Here is a 21,647-nt window from a genome sequence, read left to right on the forward strand (position 1 = left end):
GGCGTGAGGACCCGTCTGATTCTGCTAATGTATGCGTGCACATATTTATCCGGGACAATGCCAGGGGCACGTGGCAGCCCACTCCTCAAATCCAGACCCCGGCAATTACTTACACCTGCCTCCACGATCCGTCCCCATGGGGGGAGAACCCAGGGCTTTCGTGACAGTGAGAGGTGGTTAAAACAGGCGCCAGGGTGGACAGATTACAGGGTGCCAGGGTGTTGTTACAAGTAGTGGCGTGGACATTTACCACCTCCAAGCAGATCCCTGAGTGAGGAGAAACACGCTGTACAAAAGGGAGTGCAAAGAAAAAAAAAATCAACAAAATCGTAGACTTTAGGTCTGTTTCTACACCTATGCAAATGCACAGAAAAACATGTCTGACCCCCATAACAGCCGTGAATGTGTGGGGGTGGGCGTGCCAGGAGGACAGAGGGGTGGGAGCTGGCTTCTGCTTTTATCGGCAATGTTTCATTTTTTTAGTAACGACTGTATTAATTATCAATGCGCTTCTCGGATAATTAAACATTTTGTGAATTTCTTTTTTTTTAGTAACAAATACAAAAAGAAAAGAAGGGTATTTTGGTTGATGGAGTAAGAGTGGACACGTATGTCCAAAACAGGGGGTTTCTTTTATCCCAAAGCTGGAGCCGGGGGCCCCCCCGAGTGGCTGTCAGTGACACGAGGCCAGCAGGTGCCTGCCTGCTGGCTGTGACTTCAGCCCCCCCCCCGCCACTGCAGGCCTGCAATCCCCCCAGAGCCGCCCAGCGGGGGTCTTCCTTTTCGGTCTTTAAGAGGCCCCGCAAGCTAACACTCTGGCCCGTGTCCCCTCCGGGGATTAGCTGGCTGAAATGGGAATGTGACGTGAGAACAGTATGGGAGAAGGGGACAGGGGCCTCCGGGAACAGCAGCCACGCAGCTCACATGCATCGACAGCCGCGTGGCTTGCTGGCAAAGAGCCCACCTCGCTGTGTCCCCCGACAGCTCAGTCCCCACGCACAACCCACAGCTGCCCGGTTGTAACCATGCAGGTGTGGCGTGTGACTAAAGAACACAGCTATTTCTAACCTCTCTGCTTACGAGAGGGGGGGCACCAGGCAGGTCCTTGCCTGTCCTCTTCACACCCAAGGTAGCCCACCGCTCCCCACCTTCCTGCCAGAGCCCACCTGCACCCACTTCAGCTGTGTCAGGCGTCAGGACCCCTGACCCAGCATGGTGCTTGTAGATGACCCACTGTCATCTACAGATAAAGACACTGAGACACCCCCCCCCCCCCAGGGATACAACACTTAGCCAGTTTTGAACCCAAATGAGTCTGGACCCTCCTGCATCTGCACATGACGACTAATTGGTTAATCAGTTAGTCTCTCCTCCCACTGCGCTGACACAGATAAGGACCTTCTGGAACTTTCCTCCCCTCTGCCGGGAAGTGTCTGTGATGCTTTGCCAGCTGCAAAAATATATTTATGACAAACAAAAATAAAATGTAGTACCCAGATTGAAGTTACCTGCACCACCTCTGGGCTGGGTAGTTCACCATGAAAATGGTCACTCTTCCTTCGTAAATCCAGGCATTGTCAATAAAGCAATGTTGCTGATACAAGAGAACGCTCTCAGGAGCCAGGGCTGACCCTCCCTGCTCCCTTTCCCCTTGCTTACCCCTGGATTCCAGACAAAGAGAGGGGCTTTCAGAGGGACAGTTAGGGGACAGATCTCTCAAACTAAGAACGACTTTTACGTGTTGAGTACCTACTGCGTGACAGGCCTCTTACCTGTTACTTCAGTTAGAGTATCGAGCTCATGCTTGAAGAAACCTGCCCCCCCACACACACACAGGAGATGGGTGGGGAGACGTGCAGGCCCTGGCCCAGGCTCATCCACCTCCTCCCAGGGGGCTGTGCCCTCTCCGCCCTGAGCAGGCCCCTCGAGCCCCCGACAGAGATGGTCCAGTGGTCAGCACCCTTTCTGATCACGGTGTGACATTTGAATACCTTGATTACACATACAAGGCAGATGGGAGGAACTGCAAGATTCTGAATTTTAACTATATTGCTCTATTAAGACTGTAGAACGCCCAACTCCTCGAGGCCCCCACCTTTCCCCCCAAAAGCGGTCAGGGCAACGGAGCAGGCGTGCCTACCTGATCTGCTGCGAGGTCAGCCTAGGAGGGCCTATGCCTCTCTGAGCAGGTGTACCGTCCTAGGGTCTGGGCACAGCCGTCCCCGGCTTCAGGAACCCACTGACTCACTGCCCTCCAGGGGGCAGTGAGCCTCGGCTGTGGATACAAGGGCTCCAGTTAGTTCCACTCCAAGGGGTCCACGCATTTACAAATTGTTCAAATAGATAAATCAGAAAAAAAATAAATAAAAGATCCTTTTTCAGACCTTTGATTCCATCCCGGGCCAGGCATCAGCTCCTTTCCGGGGTGAAAGTCACCACCTCACCGCGGGCCACCTGGGAGGGAAGAAGAAACCTCTCACTGGTCCCAGCCGGGGCACAGCCCACCTGTCTGAGCTGCTGCCTGCAGCCCTACTGTGTGCTGAGGGAGGGCAGCAGTGCGTGCAGACTGGGCAAAACACTGCAGGGGTCCCAGTGGGTGCGAGTGGGGCTCCCAGGTGAGAGGGGGGCCCAGCCTGAGAAGATGCTACTTACAACCGCCTTGACGTCCAAGTTTGGGGGGCTGAGAGGTTCATGCAGGACTGCACAAGGGGCTGGGTCCAACTCACATCAAGTCTGAAGTGCAGCAGCTGGAGAGCAAAATGGGGGTCCAGCAAGAACGGGGGGGGCTGGACATGCGTGCCAGGGTGGCCCTCGGTTGGGTGGACATGTAGCCTGGGTCAGTGCCAGTTAAAGACGTGAGTGGCTTGGGGGTCTGTCCTTCCTGGGCCTTAGATTTCTCCTCTTGAAAATGGGGATAACAAAAGTAACACCGTCACAGGCTGTTACAAGAATTAAGAGAATTCAAACAGTGCCTGCCACATAGTCAATAGTCAAGCAATATCACCAAGGGACCTAAATGCAGCCATGTGAAAGAAAAAAAAAAGAAAATGGGCTCATGATGTAGTCACGTGAGCAAAACTTCACGTACTAGGATATTACTGTGGAAAATTTATGTTCGTCCCAGAGCCTGGACTTGCACAATAAAGACATTAATTTATTCAATAACTTTTTAGAAAGAAGCGACGTTCCAGTCGACAAGACCGGAGCAAATCCACTGAGTACTTGCATCCAAGGTAAGACTTGGGGCAGAGGTCCCATGCTGACCTCCCCCAAAGCGGGCTGAGGGGGGAGCAAATAACAAAAAATAATAATAATAAAAGGGGGTGGGGGGTGGCTTGGGCAAATAATGGGGTGGGCCGGCAACTGAAAAGAAAGGTTAAATGGTTCATTTGTCTGCAGAAAAGCCATGATGTGGGGTACTCAATACCTCTATTCAAATACTTGAGTGGCTATAATTAGCAGGTCCTGGGCCAGCTGTCCTGTCCCTTCATCGACAACCAAATTAGCCCAAATGAGCTGGGAATGACCCCATGATCTTTGCAGAGAAATGGAGGCAGACACGGAGACCCCCACTCCTCTGGTCCGGCCTCTCATTGGGCCATGAGGCTGACCATGTGGACCATGGGATAATACAGACTTCTCTGGCCTAAGGGTCCCTAAGGGTCCCTCCTTCCACCCTCCCACACCATGCTCCTGGCCTCCTGGCCTGCAGCTCTTGGCCTGTCCACTTAGCTACAGACCACCAGGGACATGACCCGATCCCACAGCCACCCTGCCCAGACGGTTGTCAAACCCGGACAGACACAAGGGGAAGCCACCCAGCTGGTGCTCCTGACAGTGGCTTAGCTGTTGAGACCTTTAATTACATTAAGCAGAAAACCCCCCAATTTCTAAGAACAGCCAATGGAACTGAGGCAGGATAAGGGGGTCCCTGAGCTCCACCTGCTTTGCCAAACTCCTCTCCCCTCACTGCTGTTCCCCAGGGTCACTCCTCAAACCCTTCTCAGGACCCCACAGTGACAGGGGCAAAGTGAGACCACCACCTAGCCGTCCTTGCACATCTGGGGAAACTGAGGGCCCAGGAGAGGAAGTTCACCCCGAATGGCAGCGTGGGGGCTGGCTGGCAGCTGGCTGGCTCCTTCCCTTACCCGCCTGCCTTGAAAGGCAAGAGCGGCAGCAGAAGCATCTGATTGGCCCAGCTGATTTGGGCAGCTCAGAGGACACGCTAGTCTGTGACCCCTCTCCCACCCCCCCACTCCCACTCAGACAGCACTCTCCCCCTCCCAGGGTTATTCTGGGCAGAGTGATCCAGCTGCCCCCTGGAGCTGCCAGTCAAGGCATGGGGGGTGGGGGAGCATGGCTGGGTCAGGGGCACTGCCCTTCACCTTGATGGCAGGGGGCGAAGTGAGGGTGTCCCGGGAACCTCTCCAGGAGGCGCCCTGCCCTGCCCAGTTTAGGGTGGGAAGAGAAGTCCTGGGAACAGACCCAGCTCTGCCGGGACTCAGTGTCTGTCTTGACTCGCGGTGACCCCTTCCAGAGACTCAGTTTCCCCAGTGACATCTGAGGCCTGGAAGGGCCTGACATTCACAGCCCGGGGAAGTAGAGGGGAGACAGGCTGCTCTGGGTCAAAGTGAACGAGCTCTCTCGCCTGTAAGAAACAGTGGTCTCTAGCTGCAAGGCCTGGAAATGAATGGAAGAGGCAGGGGCGGGGGCCACTGAGAGTCCCCTCCTGGGCCCCCAGGGAGCCACCCGCTCCTGACTAGGAAGCTCAATGACGAGTGACCACAGCACTGGACGGACCCCTAGCCTCAGCCTGCCCAGGACACGCCTTGACCCGGACGGTGGTTCAATGCAACATGTCTGACCACCGCCGGTGGCCCTCCCAGCGCTCCATGTGCCACCCCACTGCTCCGTGTGCCACCCCACTGCTCCGTGTGCCACCCACTGCTCCGTGTGCCACCCCACTGCTCCGTGTGCCACCCACTGCTCCGTGTGCCACCCCACTGCTCCGTGTGCCACCCCACTGCTCCGTGTGCCACCCACTGCTCCGTGTGCCACCCCACTGCTCCGTGTGCCACCCACTGCTCCGTGTGCCACCCCACTGCTCCATGTGCCACCCACTGCGAGGCGCTGCTCCCTCCGTGCCGGCCAGCAACAGGGCCAGGGCACTGGATGAAACAAATGGAGGATATTTATTTTGGGGTCACTTAGCCCCCTAAAACCTGACCTAGTTAGTGGCTGTGTCCCTCAAACCCAGATGGTTCTGAGGAGGTCCTGGAGGCCGGCCAAACAGGGTCTTCACCTGATGTTGGCCTCTCACGTGACAGCTGGCGTCTAAGAGGCCAGGAAAGGGGAGCACGAAATAGAAAACCCCACTGTCTCTCTGCTTCTTCCGCCCTCGTGCCCACCATTTCTACCTTTCTGCTCAGCAACTGGGGCCTCCCCTCCCCCCGCCCTCACCTCTCCCCTACTTCCTCCGCCCCCCACCCCAGGCTCGACTCTGCTCCTAACATCCTCTCAGCTCCTCTTCCAAGCTCTATTTTTAAAGTCAGCTTTCCTTTACTGTACCGGGGAGCTGACAGGGAGAGGTATTTGCTGAGGGATCGGCCCCCCCGAGCCCCCCCACAGCCGACCCTTCATAGACACACGTTGGCAGCCCTGACCCAATGGGCCACTTGCTCAGACGCAAGCGGGGAGCTGACCTGAGCTGACCGAGAAGGCTCGGGCACGGCCGGTGGCGAGGCCGGGTGTCTGTCTGCGGGCACTGGGGCAGAGGGCCGACTCCGAGACCCCAAACCAGGTGCGCCAAGTCCCGGTTTGGGAGAGGGGGGCTGTGAAGCGAGAACTTTCAAATCCGTAGATATTTCTGAAAGAAACTGACCCGAGGATCGGAGAGCCCCACTTTTATCAAGCGACATTTGTGGGACTAAGGAGCCCAGAAAAGAGGCAGGGGAAGCTGTGGGCGTGCAGGGGACGGAAGTCCCAGGAAGTACAGAGTGACAGAACAGAGTAAGAAGGGTGAGGACAGGGGCACCTCCACCTTCTGAACGGACGGCCCCAACAAGGCCCCAAGTCCTCACAGAGGGGCGGGCAGCAGAGCCCAGAGAGGCCTCCCGGGAGAGGAGGGCCAGAGGGAGCCCTTCCAGCCTCGACCCCCCAGAGCCCACGCTTACCTCCAGCATGGCGTGTAACTGCACAGGCGTGGTCCCCACCTCCTTACTGGTGACAGACGTCCAGCGGGGTGAGTCTGCCTCCATTTCTTTTCCCCCGGGGGTCCAGCACAGCACCTGCTCCGGAAAAAAAATCAGGACACGCTGCTGTTTGAATGAATGAACTATATACAGAGGTACCAGATTAAAAACATAAAGAGACCAGGGCACACTAAAATCTGGATGCATTTGGGGACAGGAAGGAAGAAACCCAGTCTTTTCAGGGGTGAAGTATGAGTAGGAGGGGAGACTACAGCCAGAAATTGGAGAGGGTAAAAAAATGTGGGTTTCATGAGAAGGAATCTAGGCTTTATAGCCTAAGTCATGAAGAGCCACATAAAGAATTTTTTTTTCCACTTTCACAAATATTTGGTGCAATTTCCCTTTCGCGTCCAGGCCTTGGAATGTTATGTTGTGGACATGAAATGTGGACGGTTTTAATCTGAGAGATGCCACGAGTCAATCTGGGCGCCGCGCTAAGACGTTGCGATTTCCCGTCAGTGACGGGAAGACATGGGAAGGTTTTAAGTGGGACTTTTGTGAATAGATTTGGGGGCTTAGGATGGGGAGACGGGAATCTGGACTTTATTTTGAGGAGCGACAGAATCGAACCTTTAAATCATGCTCAAGATTCTGAATTCCTGCCAAAGGGTTTTCAGAAATGTGATGGTGAGTTTTTTGGTTTTTTTTTTTGTTTTTGGGGGGTTTTTTTACTTGAGGGAGATCAGTCAGCAGGAAAACATGAAAAATGTACTTTAAGTCTAATGGCTTTGGACTTGACAACATTCTAGGCAATGAGAAAACCTTGAAAATGACAGAGAAAAGGAACAGCCCCAAGTTTAAGTATCGTACTAAAAGAACTGGGCTCTGCAGGTCGAGGGGATGCAAACACTGAACCCCGAAGCCTGCCAAGGAGGATGGACGATGTCGGCACCCAAGTTGGGAGACTTCAATGAGAGAACCTCCATGATCAACACTGGGAATGTGCAAAAAAAAAGAGCTTAATACTTCCAGGTGTTGACATGATCAGACTTTTACACACGCCTAGGAATATGATTTTAGCCAATAAAAAGTTCTAAGAAAGGGACCACATGAGATGTTTTTCATATTTAATGAATAGTATGCAGGGAAATTATAAAATAAAATTCACATTTTTATGTAAGAACTTGGCCTTTTATTCCATAATTCCACAGCTGAGAGAGAGTGTAAGAGTTTAAGGCAGAGTTACGGGATCAAATTTTATACACTGTGCTAGGAAGTGTGAATTTTATTTTAAGGGATGACAAAATCGAATTTTTATATCATGCTAATAAGTTTGGATTTAAGCCAATAAAGGCTTTAAAAGAATGACAGGGTGAGATTTAGGGTTTTTTTATAGACCAGTCTGAAGATAAATTACATGATAAAACGTTGCATTTTATGTTAAGTAGTTGGGACTTTTACGTTACAAGGCAATGAAGAAACCTTGGAAAGTTTTAAATTGAGTTACATGATCAAACTTATGCGTTTCGGCAGAGCTACAAAAGTGGATTTTTATGGTAAAGATAATACGATCAGATTTTTATAACATGCCAAGGAGATGAGATTTTATGTGAGAGTTGAAGGCATTTGAGCATTTCATTTTAGGGAGGGATATGATCTCATTTTTAAACCCTCAATGCAGAGGGGTTGGGATGTTAGCCAATAAAAGGGTTTTAAGGAGTGACTGATGAGAGTTTTGTCTCCAGGGGAATTAGCTGGTAAAACAAATTTTATGCTTTTGTGCTAAGGTGTCTGGATTGGATGAACCAGATAATAAATGAGCGTGGACAGCTCAGAGGAGGCACCCTTTGGCACAAGTGCATCCTGTCTGTACTTCACGCTGAGGAACTGGCTCACTCAAAGCGAGGAATAGATGGGCAGGGCAGGCTCACGCAGAGGTCATATGACCAAATTCACGTAGCATGAGAAGAAGTGTGGACACTAGTTGGAGGAAAGACAGGATCACACTTTTGTGCCTGCTAAGAGAGTCTGGATTTCAGCCACGAAGAGATTTTAAGGAAGAGACATGGTAAAAATTGTTCTGTGTTTGACAAGAACAGTGTGCAGCGCAATTATAGAGTAAGATGTATACTTTACACCAAGGAGTTCAGATCTTGTCTCCAAGGTGAATCAAAGATATTATAGGGGCTGCAGCAGAAGTTCCAGGATCAAAATTCATGTACCTAAAAAGGAAGTGTGACCTTTTATTTTTAAGGAATGACGTGGTCAGATTTTTTGTATCATTCTTAGAAGTCTGGAATTAAATCAGTAAAGGGCTTAAGAAGTAGCCAGGTAAGATTTGGGGTCCTATATCCATCAGTCTGCAAAATAATTACACAGTAAAAATTTTATTTTATGGTAAGTGATTGCAACCTTTGTAAGTTTTAAATAGAGAAGCTGTGAAAAAAAACTTTTATGCATCTTGCAAAAAGTTTGAACTTTGATGTTAAAAGGAGTATTAAGCGTCGACCTGGAAATGCTGAGGTCGCCGGTTCAAAACCCTGGGCTTGCCTGGTCAAGGCACATATGGGAGTTGATGCTTCCTGCCCCTCTCTCCTTTCTCTCTCTCTCTCTCTCTCTCTCTCTCTCTCTCTCTCTCTCTTCCCCCCCTCTCCTTTCTTAAATGAAAAAAAAAAACAAAAACAAAAAAAACCAAACAAACAAAAAAAGGAGTATTAAGATCGCGTTTTTTAAAACATGCCAAAGATATTAGATTTTAAGTAGAAGACAGGAATGCTGAAAGATTTAATCAGTTACATCATCCTATCTGTAATATACATTAATAATTGTACACTTTATCTTAAAAAGGGGTATAATCTAGTTTTCAAATCATCTTGCTAAGGAGTTTAAATTTTAGCCAACAGAGTTTTATAGACTTTAAGAGACATACTAAAACTTTACATTTTAATCAATTTCAATTTTTAAATATTAGCCAATAAAGGGTTTTAAGGGCCATACTGAGATCTTAAATTTAATCCCATTTTTCAATTTTAAATATTAGCCAGTAAACAGTTTTAAAAGGTTTTAATAAGATACTGGTATTTTAGCTTTTAGATTTTAACCAACTTAAATTTTTAAATTTTAAATTTTTGTCAATAAAGAAGAGTTTTAAGGGTTTCAAAAGACATACTGAGATTTTTAGTCTTAATTAGAAAAGTCTACAGATGAATTACTTAGTCACATTTTATATTTCAGTGAGAACTTTGTATCAGAGACTTAGAATGTTACAGCAATAATGCATACCCTATAGGATGTTTAGGAAGAGGAATTAAACTAAGTTAATTTAGGCAATGTGTTTTGTACATGCTGTTATTATGCGGGCACCAGTGGTGACGGGGACTCTAGTGGTGACAGGGATGCCGATGGCACTGAGGGGCTGAGGATGAGGATGTCACGTAATTTTCACTTTAGCTTTTTTTAAAAAATGTAATCTCTGACTCGAGAAGTGGCAAGATCAGAATTTTCTGTGATTCAAAGACCTTGACATTTTAGCCAGATAATGATTATGGTGAGTTTATGGATCAGGAATTTTTATGCTAAAAGATTTGAACTTAATATTGTCGACAGTAAATAAACAGCAAAAGGCTTTAATCAGAGGGCCTTGCGGGATCCATTTCTTTTCCTTGTTTATTTTTTCTTTGCTTTGCTGGATCAGATTTAACTGTTGTGCTAGCAACAGTTTACTAATTTGAGAAACGGCAGGTCAGAGTATGCTATCTTGTTTGTTGGAAGGTTTGGGTTTTAGCCAATGAAAGGTTTTACAGAAGGGCATGGATGTTTGTTTGTTTATAATGGGAAGGCCCACTGATTAAGGAGAACACCGAGAAGTAACAGAAGGTGTTATGTGTATAAAAACTGTAACCATCGAGCTTATCTATCCGAGTTTATCTATCCAATGACCAGAATTCAGGTGGCTGTGCTCCAGCAGGAAAGAAATATGCAAAAACCCCACCGACCAACATGGCTCTTTAAATTCAGTCTTGGCCCACCATAAACTGCCCATGATGAGATTTTTCCAAAATTCTGCTCCCAATCAGATGTCAGAGATACCTCCACCTCTACCCCTCACTCAATAGCCCAGCTTGACTTGGATACACCCCTATGTTGGCGGAAAACCAACCAGCAGCAGAGAGGCTGTCTGCTAGAGTGAAGGGGTCAGCCCCACCCAATAAGATTGGAGAGGCGGGTCAGTATGTTTGCGGGTGGGGAACTTAGGCCAAACTGTTGAAGTTCCTGAACCCCACAGACAAAGGGGGCAATCTTGGGGAAGTGGAGACTCTGGGGTGGGGGTGGGGGTGGGGTGGGCTGGGGAGAACAGAGCCGATTAAAGGGAGGAAGAAGAATCAGGGAGAAATTCCGAATCAGAATTACATCGCAATGTGCAAATCTCTGGCACACTGTCGTTGTGTAAATGTTTACGGGGGAAGAGAAAAAAAAAACCTGGAGTCAGAGCCCTACATCCAGCCCCCGCAATTATTACTTTGAATCTGGGGGAGGAAATAGAGCTATTTCGGGCTGCTGACCCAGCTGACGAACGGGACAGTGGCCAAGTGCCCGACTTCTCCAATGCCCCTGGACTTGTTAAATAGCAGGCGTCCTAGCTCGAGGTTCCCGCCTAGCAGAGGCTCCAAACTCACGCCAGGGCATCTCGCCTGCCAGGGCCGGCTTTGGACAGCACTGAGATGTGACCTCGGTGTCTTTCGGGTGACCACAGAAGGGAAGGGAGGATGGACCAGGCATGTGTGCCAGGATAAAATGAAGCAGCCAGTGCATCCTGCCAGGTGCCTGCCCGCCACAGTGCTCTGGGCCCTGTGCCCCACCAGATTTATGGGCTGTGAATTTCTCACAGCCATGGGGAAGTAGGCAGGCCAGACAGGCCCGAGGGAAGCCCAAGCCCGGGGGGGAAGGAAGCCTGGCAGAAGTAGGCGAGAGAAGGTCAGAGATCGATACATAGTCTCTCTTCTCTCCCTTGGGGACAGGCCAAGTGGGGCACAGAGGCTTCCCCAGTTTCTCTCTGTTCAGATGTGTTGGGCGTCCAATTTGTCTTGGGGAAGTTGACCCTGACCTCTGGAGACCCTAAACCACTGCCTTTCCTGCCCAACCCTGTCCCCTCCCAGGTTCTGATCACTGTGGTGGTCCCAGTCGCTGACTGGACGCATCGCCACCTTACCAGTCTTCAGAGAGCACTCCTTTCCATCCGACGAAATGATAGAACCCTCTGAAGACTCATTTGAGACGATGATGGAGCGTAAGAATCCATCATCAAAACAAATGGAGTCCTCCGAGGGCTCATCCAACACCACCGTGGAGACCGCAAGCAGCGGGGCGCAGGAGGAGGCGGGGCCGGCCAGCGGCCCAGCCCAGGAAATCGAAGAGCTGCCCATTGATCTCCTCCAAGACATGGAGGAGCCATCCAGTGGCCCACATAGGGAAATTAAGGATCCACCCAATGACCTACTCCAAGACCTGGAGGAGTCACGCAACGCCGCATGTCAGCAAGTGGGGGATCCAACCGGTGAGGCACCTGGTGAGATGAAAGAAGCATCCAACACCCCTTGGGGAGACCCAGACGAGGACGACTACGACACTGACCTGGCCGGGTGGGACGACGACGACGACGATTCCGCAGAGCCGAGCGAGGCTGAGGCCGCCGCCGCGGAGTTCATGGCCAAGTTCAGGTCCCTCGTCTCTCTGTACTTCCGGATGCAAGACCTCAAAGAACAGCAGAGAGTCGCAGAAGAGATCCTGATGGAAGGGATCAGCCTGGGCCAACTGCCCTCCCCGAAACGCTTCTCGGGCGACCGCAGAGAGTACCACGAGTTCATCGTGCTCTGCCAGCTGATCTTACAAAGCTACCCAAGAATGTTCTGCAGCGACCGCCTGAGAGTGGGGTACATCATCCGCCACCTCTCAGGCGTGGCCCTCGACTGGGCCAAAGGTCTGATACAGGAAAACAGCCCCCTGATCGACGACTTCCCAGCCTTCCTGGAGGCCATGTCAGAGGTGTTCGAGTACCGGCAGGCGCTACGCGTGGCGGAAGACGCCATGTTCAACCTGAGGCAAGGGGATCGCACCGCCACCGACTACATCAGCGAGTTCCAGAGCCTGGTACCCACCTTGGGCTGGCCAGACGAAGTCCTGCAGGCCCACCTGTGCCAGGGGCTCAAGGAAGAGATCAGGCACTATCTGTTCCGGGTCCCTCAGCCGGATTCGCTGGACAGCCTGATCGTGCTCGTCCTGCAGATAGAAGAGAAGCTGGCGGAGAGAAGGGCCATGCTCAGGCTGCCCCCTGAGGCCCGCCCTCGGAACCTGACCTGGATCGACTCACCTGCTCCGGAGCGCTGGATGGTCAGCAGCTGGCTGCCCTGCGAAGTCCACCCCGGCATTAACCGCAACCACCTCTTCCTGCTGCTGATGGTGCGGGTGAACCCTTACCACAGCGTCGCCGTCCGGGCCCTGGTCGACTCAGGGTCGGGCTCCAACTTCATGGATGAGAAGTTCGCCCAAGAGCACTACGTCGAGCTGTACGAGAAGCCCTACCCGCAGTCCATTGAAACCATGGACGGCTCGCTGATCGGCAACGAGCCGGTCTGGCTCTACACCGAGCCCCTGGTGTGCCTCCATCAGAACCACCAGGAGTCCATCGAATTCGACATCGTCCCTTCGCCCCACTTCTCCGTGATCTTGGGCATCGACTGGCTGCGCGTCCACACCCCCGACGTGGACTGGACCCGAGGCCGCTGCACCTTCCACTCGCCCTACTGCCTGCAGAACTGCTTCCGCCCGCCCCCGCCGTGCATCGCACTCGAGAAGCACGCTGTCAGCCTGCTGCCCGGCCTGCCGCCCCCGTATTCCGACCTGGCCGACGTGTTCAACCCGAAGGAGGCCGCAGATGAGGAGACTTCCGACCAGCCAAGCTCAGACGGATCCGATGATCTTTCTGAATCAGAGCCCTCTGAGCTTCAGCAGGCTGGAGACAGTGATCACAGCGAGACCATCCACGAGGGTCCCTCCTCGGCGGCGACCTGGGAACCTGCGGGTGCTGGGATGCAAGAGACAGCCAAGCCGCGCAATGAATCCTGGGAGCCGGATGCTGGGATGCAAGAGACAGCCAAGCCGCGCAATGAATCCTGGGAGCCGGATGCTGGGGCGCAAGAGACAGCCAAGCCGCGCGATGAATCCTGGGAGCTGCGGGACATGCTGAGCAACAGACAGGACTACGTGCAGATGATTCCGGAGCTGTTCGACCAGCTCCACGGAGCGACCTGGTTCACCAAGCTGGAGCTGCGGGGGACCATCGTGGAGGAAAGCATGAAAATACAGCAGACAGAGGACGTATGGAAAGCGGCGTTCGGTTTGGAGCCTCAGAAGATGGAGAGCTACCAGCCCTTCCTGATCTGCTCAGACCCTCTCATCCCTCAGAAAGTGATGCACTTTATCCTGAAAGACTTGCTAGGTTACTCCGTGCTCTCCTACGGGCACGATGTCCTGGTCTACTCCATGAGCCAGGAGGAGCACCTCCAACACGTCCGCCAAGTCCTGGTCCGCTTCCGGCACCACAACATCTACTGCTCCCTGGACAGGAGCCAGTTCCACCGGCACACTGCCGAATTCCTGGGATTCGTCCTGACCCCCAAAGGGGTGAAGCTGAACAAGGGCATCGTGACCACTATCACGGGATACCCCATCCCGGGCTCTAAGAAGTCCCTGCGACACCTGATCCAATTCATCTTCCCCTACCGCCACTTCGTGGAGCGCTTCAGCGTTATCACGGAGCCCCTGGTGCGCCAGCTGCTGAGCCCCGACCCATTCTATTGGGGTGATGAGGAGCAGGAGGCCTTCGAGTGCCTGAAGCGGGCTTTCCGCACGGCGCCCCTCCTCTACCACCCCAAGCCCCAGAACCCATTCTACTTGGAGACGGGCATCACCCAGACGGCCCTGCACGCCACCCTCATCCAGGTGGACGAACAGACCGGCAAGAGAGTCTCCTGCGCTTTCTACTCCCGACAAATCTCCCCTATCGAGGTGGACTACTCTCAGCTGGAGATGAAGGTCCTTCCGATCCGGGCTGCCTTCATGGTGTGGTGTCGCTACCTGGAGAACACCGAGGAGCCCATCATGATCCTTCTCAACACTGAGGACCTAGCCTCTCTGAATAATGACAGGCTCACCGTACTTCTCCCGGGGCACTGGGTCTATTTCTTCTCCCACTTCCACTTTGACATCATGGCACGTCCGGAACAAGATGGCGGCAGGCCCCTGCCCCCCGTGCGGAAACCCAAACGCAGGTCTTTGCAGGCCCGTGCTGCCACCCGGTCCCAAAGGCTTTTCGCCATGGGAGGATCCTTCAGGGATCTGCTCCCAGAGTCTGAGGAAGAGGAGAATGGAGATGCACCTCCCCAGGAGGACCTGAGTGAGCAAACCCTCCAGCACCACTACCTGACCCGGCTCTCTGTTGACCAACTACTTCACAACCTCCTCGCCCATCTCACCGTGGCCCAGATCAGGGCTGTCATTCTGCATTTCTTCCGAGGCCTGCTTTACTGGAAGAACACCCTGTCCACGGCGGCCCTGCTGGTGATGCTGCAGGCCAAGCAGCGCCTCCCGCTGCTGCCAGCACCCGCCCTGGAAGTGGTGCCCACCAGGCGCTCCCTGCGCCTCGTCCTGGACTCGTCCGTGCTCGCCAACCGTGACATCGCCACGGCCCTTACCCAGCTGCTGACCCAGATGCCCTCTGCAGTGGGCATCGACGCCACCGTCCTGGCTGAGGGGCAGGTCTTGCTACCGCAGGCCTCCCGGGCCCTGTCCCTCCCGCCCGAGTTCTGGATGATGCTGTGTGAGCACTTTGGTGTCAGAGTCACCCCGGGGGAAGGACCCCAGCCTCTCCTGCTCGGAAGCCACTCCCTGGAGCTGCACGTCGTCGGCGATGATGTCGTCTTGCGAGAAGCCCTGCAAGACGACCTGCAACGTTACCGTCAGTGTGGCCTGCATGACGGCCTGCAAGACACCTCGCAGGACGCGCAGGGGGACGACGTGCAGGAGAACAGCGTGCGAGGGGTTCCGGCGCAGGAGCCTGCAGCCACCGACCCCATCCCCGCCCCTCCGGTTGGCCAACTGGCCCCCCTTGGAATCGTCGGCTTTCTGTACAACCACTTGCGTGGAGCCCAAGAGCGACCCAACCTGGCCCTTGAAGACCCCGAGGCCGGGACCTTGGTCCGCTTTCTGGCCATGCTCTGCGCAGAGGCCACCGTTCCGCCCCGGGGCAGACAGGCCAGAGGAGGAGCAAGGCTGGACGAGCTCTCTGATGATGATGAAGACGTAGGCCATCACTGAAAGCTCCGCCCTCCCCAGCAGCAAGCCCTCCACTCTGCTCTGGACACCTCCCACAGACTCTCCTCCCAGCCTCCCCGTGCCTCTGCCTGCTTTGCTCAAACCCAGCGCTACTCCTGTCACTCCTAGCCCAAGGGGAACCCACTCAAGAAGGGCAATGATTTCTTCAACTCATCAACCAGCAACATTCTCAGTGCTAACAGACTAACTAGTCATAAGAGACCCAGAGCCAGCTCAGGGCGACACATTCCGTCTTAAAGTCTCCAGGTCCCAGGCCCCCCCAGTGTGAGTAAGATCCATAACAGGAGAAAGCAGTGACGAGCAGAAAATACCCCATGACCCCAGGCCAGGTGAGGTATCAGGCACAGCAGATGCAGCCAAGCAAGCAGATGCCAGAGACCCACCACCCTGGAGTGGCGCGTGGCCACCTTGTGCCATATCCTGGGACACTGACCTCGGGTGCTCCACTGACTTCTTCTACCTCCATCACGGTGCTCCTGCTCCCCTAAGCCCCCCTCCCCCAATCCCCACGTCTTCACGTGTGTTGTGGTGCCTCCCCCCACCCACACCACCCCCTGCAAAGCCAGCCACCCCCAGTCTGGTCCAGCCCACTCCACAGTGACTGCCTGGCCCTGACTCTGCCTCTTACCTGGACAGTGTGCTCCATGGAACGCCTCAACATACCAGTACTTACCGGACTCGCACCATCGAGAGTCCCCAGGACTCCACAGGACATGTGACCTCCCTACCCCACCCCCAGCATGGAAAGCACAAGGGGCTCTCAGGGACACTGAGGACGTCTGAGACCCCCAGCGGACCATGCCCAGTCCCTGCATGTTCCTGCCAGACCACTGCTTCTTGCCACGGGGAGGAGACCCTTCCCTGCACCTCTACCCTCTCACCTCCCCGCCCCTGCCCACAAATAAAGCAAAATAAAAGATTATTTGAGTCTGTGGTTTGTTCTGAAGGTGGAGGGAGGGGGCAGATAGGATGGAGAAGGGGGCACGTCGAGTGGGGAGGAGGAAGGAGGGATCGTGGGAGGGGCTGGGCCCCACCTGCCACACATGGGTGGAGGGGGACACTGGAGCTGCCTCTTATTGAGGGTCCAGAGTAGGGACCCCAGCAATTCAAGTCTGCCTCTGGCCTGGGCCTTCTTCCCACACAAGAAATGAGGGGAGGGCCTCTTAACTCAGGGTCTGAGCACCAAGGAACTCTGGCTTCACACTCTTCCCCCTCCCCCACCCCATCCCCACTCAGTGGAGAAGGCCAAGCTCACACTGCCTTAGAAGTGGCAAATAGCTTTCAAATGGCTTTCCTGAGGGTGCACTGTCCTGAGAAAGGGGAGGGGTCCCCAGGGAGTGAGGACAGCGGAAGGGTGGGGCTGGCTCACTCAGGGCTCACTCATGCCACCATCCCACACACACAGACCACAGCCCCCTGCCTGGCCTCAGGGTCCACCCATCCAGCAGCAGCCTCTAACCTCAGAGTATCCCTGCCCCCAACCTGCACAAGGACCACCCCTGGAGTGACTTGGAACTTCTTGGAACTTCAGCTGGGCCAGTGGGCCCAACACCCAGGTCTGTCTTCTCAGCACAGAACTCTTCCTCTGATGGTAGCCCCATGAGATCACCAAGCAGACCTCAGGCTGAAAGGTCAGGGGCTCTGCAGGGGCCTCACTTCCCAGCCCCGCCACAAGCCTGCCTTCCCCACCCATCCTAAGGAAAGCCACGTCTTCCACTGACTTCTATGCCCACTCCAGCTCCACGCCAGCCTCATGCCCTGTGCCCTTCCTGGTCCCCGGGGTGACTGGTCTTCACCCACCTATCCGTCTGTCGGAGGCATCTACCCCTGATGGCAGCACCACGAGGTCATGGTCAGGACCTCCAGGTTCAAAGCCAGGGGCTCAGCGATACATCAGGGCCTGTCACCACCCCACCCAGTCCCAGGCTGACTGGCTGCACAGCCCTCTCCCAGCCTCAGTTTACCTATCTGTCGCTAGGACCTGTCAGGATTGCTGTGACAATTGCAAGGGTCACTGGGCACAGCTGGTAGCTGGAGTTCCTGCCCTCCACCATCACCTCTGCATGGATTTCAAGTGCTCTTTTCTTCAAGGAAACTTGGGAAAACCCAAGTCCAAACAGGCAGTGACCTGATGGTGGGCAGGAAGGATCAGGAACACACCAGGGCTGGGGTCTTCCTGCTGGCTTCTGCCTTCCCACCCTGCACCATTCCACCCACCATACCCACACTGCACACTTATGGTCACAGGGCCCAGGGACCACCCCCACAAACAGCTGATGTCACGACAGCCCCAGAAGCCAAGGGCACCACATCTATCTGTATGTCCAACCCCTGACAACAGCCCCAAGAGGTCACAGGCAGGTCCCGTAGGTCAAGGTCAGGGGCTCAGCTGCAACAAGCCTGGCATGCCCCTTGGTGGCCCCAACACTGGCTGGCCGGGTGACCCTGACTAGTGGCTGTCCAGTCTCTGGGGCTATTTCCCCTTCGTCAAATGGGAAATGTAGCACGAAGGAAGGAGAGAGTTTCAGGGGTAGCAAGACACCATCTCCAATAGTCCTTGGTCCTTAAAACCCCATTTGTTCCCAGGTGACACTCTTACAGAACACCTGAATCCCTGAGTATGAACTCTCCTGGGCCAGAACCTGGGGTCATGGTAAGGAGGCCACTCCTAGCACTGGTCCCTTGTTCAGGCATTTCTGGGGGTTCCAGAGGCTGGACCCCAGAGTAAACGTAGGAGGCTGGCTGCTTGGCAGAAGCAGCCCTGGGTAACTGGCAGGGGGGAGGGGTAGAGGGGTGACCCCTCATGTCCCTACAGCCCAGGCCAGCACTGGTGGAAGGTCAACAGGACAACCTCTCAGCTAAGACCAAATGGAGAATTTGTCACCAAACAATCAGCCTTGTCATCAGTGGGGAGTCCAAACACCCACTAGGGTGCACACGTTCCCCACAGTGACATGAGCACACGCACACACACAGGTAGACCGTGGGGGTCACCAGCACGTCAATGGCTACTGCCTCCAGCACCAGCTGACAGGGACATCCTGGCCTCATTGGGTCCCCCACCCCAATCCAGCCAGAGAGGGTTTTATCCCCACTCAGAGAAGAGAGGCCGCCCAGAATGAGGACTCCTGACAAGGCAAAAACATTAAGTGAGGAGGTCCCCACCCACCTTCAAGAGAAAAAAAAAAAAAGCACAATACAAACCTTTTTTTCCTCCTACAAAAAAAGAAGGAAAGAAAGAAGAAAAGAAAAAGAAAATTAGTATTAAATGACGTGCTAGTTTATGACATCACAGGCCCCTCAAAAACTCAAGACAAGCATCCGGTTGTCCCCAGCGCACTGGTGTGTGGCCATGCCAGGCTACAACTGAACGTGCCAGGTCCCACCTCCCCCACCCTCAGACCCCTGTCTTCCACCAAGCTCTGACACTCTCCGAGGGGCCAGGGGGAGCCCAGGTTCCGCCCACAGGAGGCTGTTGACCTGTCTCCCACCCTCAGCCCACCTCTGCACATTCCCGCCTCCAGGCCGACTGGTTCCGGAACACGCAACAGAACGCACTCCCCGGCGGCTGGCGGTACTCACCACTCAGGTCCGGACGGGCCCATCCCTCCTGCAGGCCGCAGCGGGTCCATCAGGCTCTCCGGACCCAGGCCCCCCGGCGAGAGGCGCGGAACAGGAGCGAGGGGAGCTCGAAGCGCCCTCCCTGCCCCGCGCACTGGGGTTGCCCTGGCCTGCTCCCCAGAGGAGAAAGAGGAAGGCGACACACAGCCCATCTCTCATCCCCCACGACACCCTTCTGCTGGGCGATGGGCATCAACAAGAGGGGATATGGGCCCCAACCACCACCCTCATCCTGACCCCTGACCCCTGACCCCTGACCCCTGACCCCCGACAAGGCCCTGCGGAACAGAGGGTTTGTTTCGGAAATGCCTTCAGCCTATGAGTTCACACAGCTACCCAGACAGCCTAACCCAGGCCTCCACGGAAGGTCACCTTAGTTTGGCAAAAAGAAGCAGCCTTAGGAGAGAGGGGACGGTGGGGCGGGGCCAACCTTGAGGGGCGGGGGCAACCTCGAGGGGCGGGGCTCTCTGCCCATCCGGGCAGGAAGAGAGGCAGCCCTGGGTTCTGTTTTCCACCAAGCAGTTCCCTGGGCCTCCCCCACCAGAGGCCCCAAGAGAATTTGGGGAACAAGCAGGCTGGGCCTTGGCTCCGCCCTTCAGACCCAGGAGCCCTGGCGCCCTGGGGTCTGGAAAGCTGTCTACTACTGAGCTCTCCTGTACATCAAAGGGCATCCCCTACCTTGACGGGACCGCCATTCCCCCTTGTCACACACATCTTGCTCCAACCCACTCACCCAAGAAAGGCACACACAGCACTCAGCCACCGCTCCCTGACGTCGCCCGCCTTGGTTCAAGCTGCTCCCTCAGGAAGGCCTTCCTGATGCAGCAGACACCCCCTGATGCGGTGAAGAATAAGAGGTGCAATGGTGGGGGGTGCCAGGAGGGAGGGGCGAGGGGTGGGGGTGACAAGGGGGAGGGAGTGGGGAGGTGGGGGTGACAGGGTGGGGAGGTGGGGGGTGACAGGGTGGGGAGGTGTGGGTGACAGGGTGGGGAGGTGGGGGTGACAGGGTGGGGAGGTGGGGGGTGACAGGGGAGATGGGGTGGGGAGGTGGCAGGGGCGGGGATGGCGGAAGTGGGGAGGAAGCCATGGCCCCTCCTGCCCTATGCTAATGGCCCCTCCACCACCCCGCCTCCTCACATGTGCCTGGGCTGGCCGCACAGCTGGTTAGTGGGTTAATGAAGTCACTAACACGAGGAATTGCATGGGTCACCTCCCACCATGTACCTGAGTTAGTGAGGGACACAAAAGACAGAACCCATGGCCCAAGGGGGACACTGGTCTAGCCTCGTTAAAATAGGGCACTAGCTGACACCTTCAGGCTGAGGATGGGAGGACCAAGAAGGAGGGACCCTGGGGGAGCCGGGAATGTCTTCATTCTGGGTTCCAGGAGAGAGGAAGCAGCCGCCTGTGAGGGCCCTCAGCCTCCTGGTCATGAAAGAGTCCTGGGGAGAGGCTAAGGCCCCTCAAGGGGACCCTCCTCCTGTGGCAGCAAATGGTCGGCCTGCTGTGTCTGAGACCCACCCCCCACTCCTGGGAACAACGGGTACAGTACCCCCCACCTGCCCTTCTGTCCTGGGCACTGGGTCCCCTCAGAGGGCCCCTTCTGGGAGCACAGCACAACCCCATCAGTGGGAGAAGCCCCTGGCCGGGCCCTGACCCACGTCTGGCCTGTCTGCTCTTGGCCACCAAGTCAGAAGGTGGCCCTGGGCCCAGCCCTGGGGAGTGTCCCACTGCGGGGCATAGTTTTGCCCTCCAACGAGGGGGTCTCAGAGATGGCCCAGCCCCAGGCGCCGCCCCCCTCCAGGACCTCAGGGAGCTTCAGAAGACAGAGAAGAGCATGCTGGGAGAGGCTGGCGGGCAGCACAAGCTTGAGGACATGCCCCGGGCAGCCAGGGGTGCAGAGGAGGGTCCGGGGCTGCGCGGGTTGAAGGGGATGAAGAAAGGCATCATCTAGGCGCTGGGTAACTGGGCATCAACTCCTGGATGAAGCCGTTCTCACCCCCCACTTATTGACTGTGGCCGCGACCCTCCTCCAGGAAGCAAGCGCCGTGATGGTGGGTAAGACACCTGCTGCTAGCGGTTAGAGCAGCCACAGCAAGGGACAGCCAGCCCAGGCAGCACACCCCACTGCTGGGGACCTGCGTCCCAGTGGTGCTGCCCTCCTCACCCCCCTTGCCCTGCTGGTGCCTCCTATGGCCAGGGCCTGGGACTCCTCACACTGGGCTCCCCGAGAGGCCCAGGAGACTGGAGAGTGGCCAGGTCATGGAAGCAGGGGACATCGGGCAGGGGAGGCATGTCTGATGCAGGTTCGGGAGCTGTGAGTGACATCAGAGGTCTGATCCCACCCCGTCGACCTCACCTTCTGCGTCTGAAATGGCGCCCAGAAAGCACCCCTGGGATCCTGTGAGGAGTGACTGAGTCCACCAGGAGCCTAGTTTCCCCCAG

The 21,647-nt window shown here is 55.0% G+C and overlaps 1 protein-coding gene across 1 annotated transcript; it reads left to right on the forward strand.

The window, feature by feature from the left end:
• The first annotated feature begins 11,435 nt into the window (after positions 1-11,435).
• Positions 11,436-21,156, forward strand: RTL1 (retrotransposon Gag like 1). Its single transcript, XM_066276655.1, has 5 exons — positions 11,436-13,322; positions 13,419-15,548; positions 19,106-19,170; positions 19,997-20,059; positions 20,796-21,156. The coding sequence occupies exons 1-5, from the start codon at positions 11,436-11,438 to the stop codon at positions 21,154-21,156; spliced, it is 4,506 nt and encodes a 1,501-aa protein (XP_066132752.1).
• The last annotated feature ends 491 nt before the right edge of the window (positions 21,157-21,647 follow it).

The sequence above is a fragment of the Saccopteryx bilineata genome, chromosome 4, assembly GCF_036850765.1.
Source record: "Saccopteryx bilineata isolate mSacBil1 chromosome 4, mSacBil1_pri_phased_curated, whole genome shotgun sequence".
NCBI classification, from domain to species: Eukaryota; Metazoa; Chordata; class Mammalia; order Chiroptera; family Emballonuridae; genus Saccopteryx; species Saccopteryx bilineata.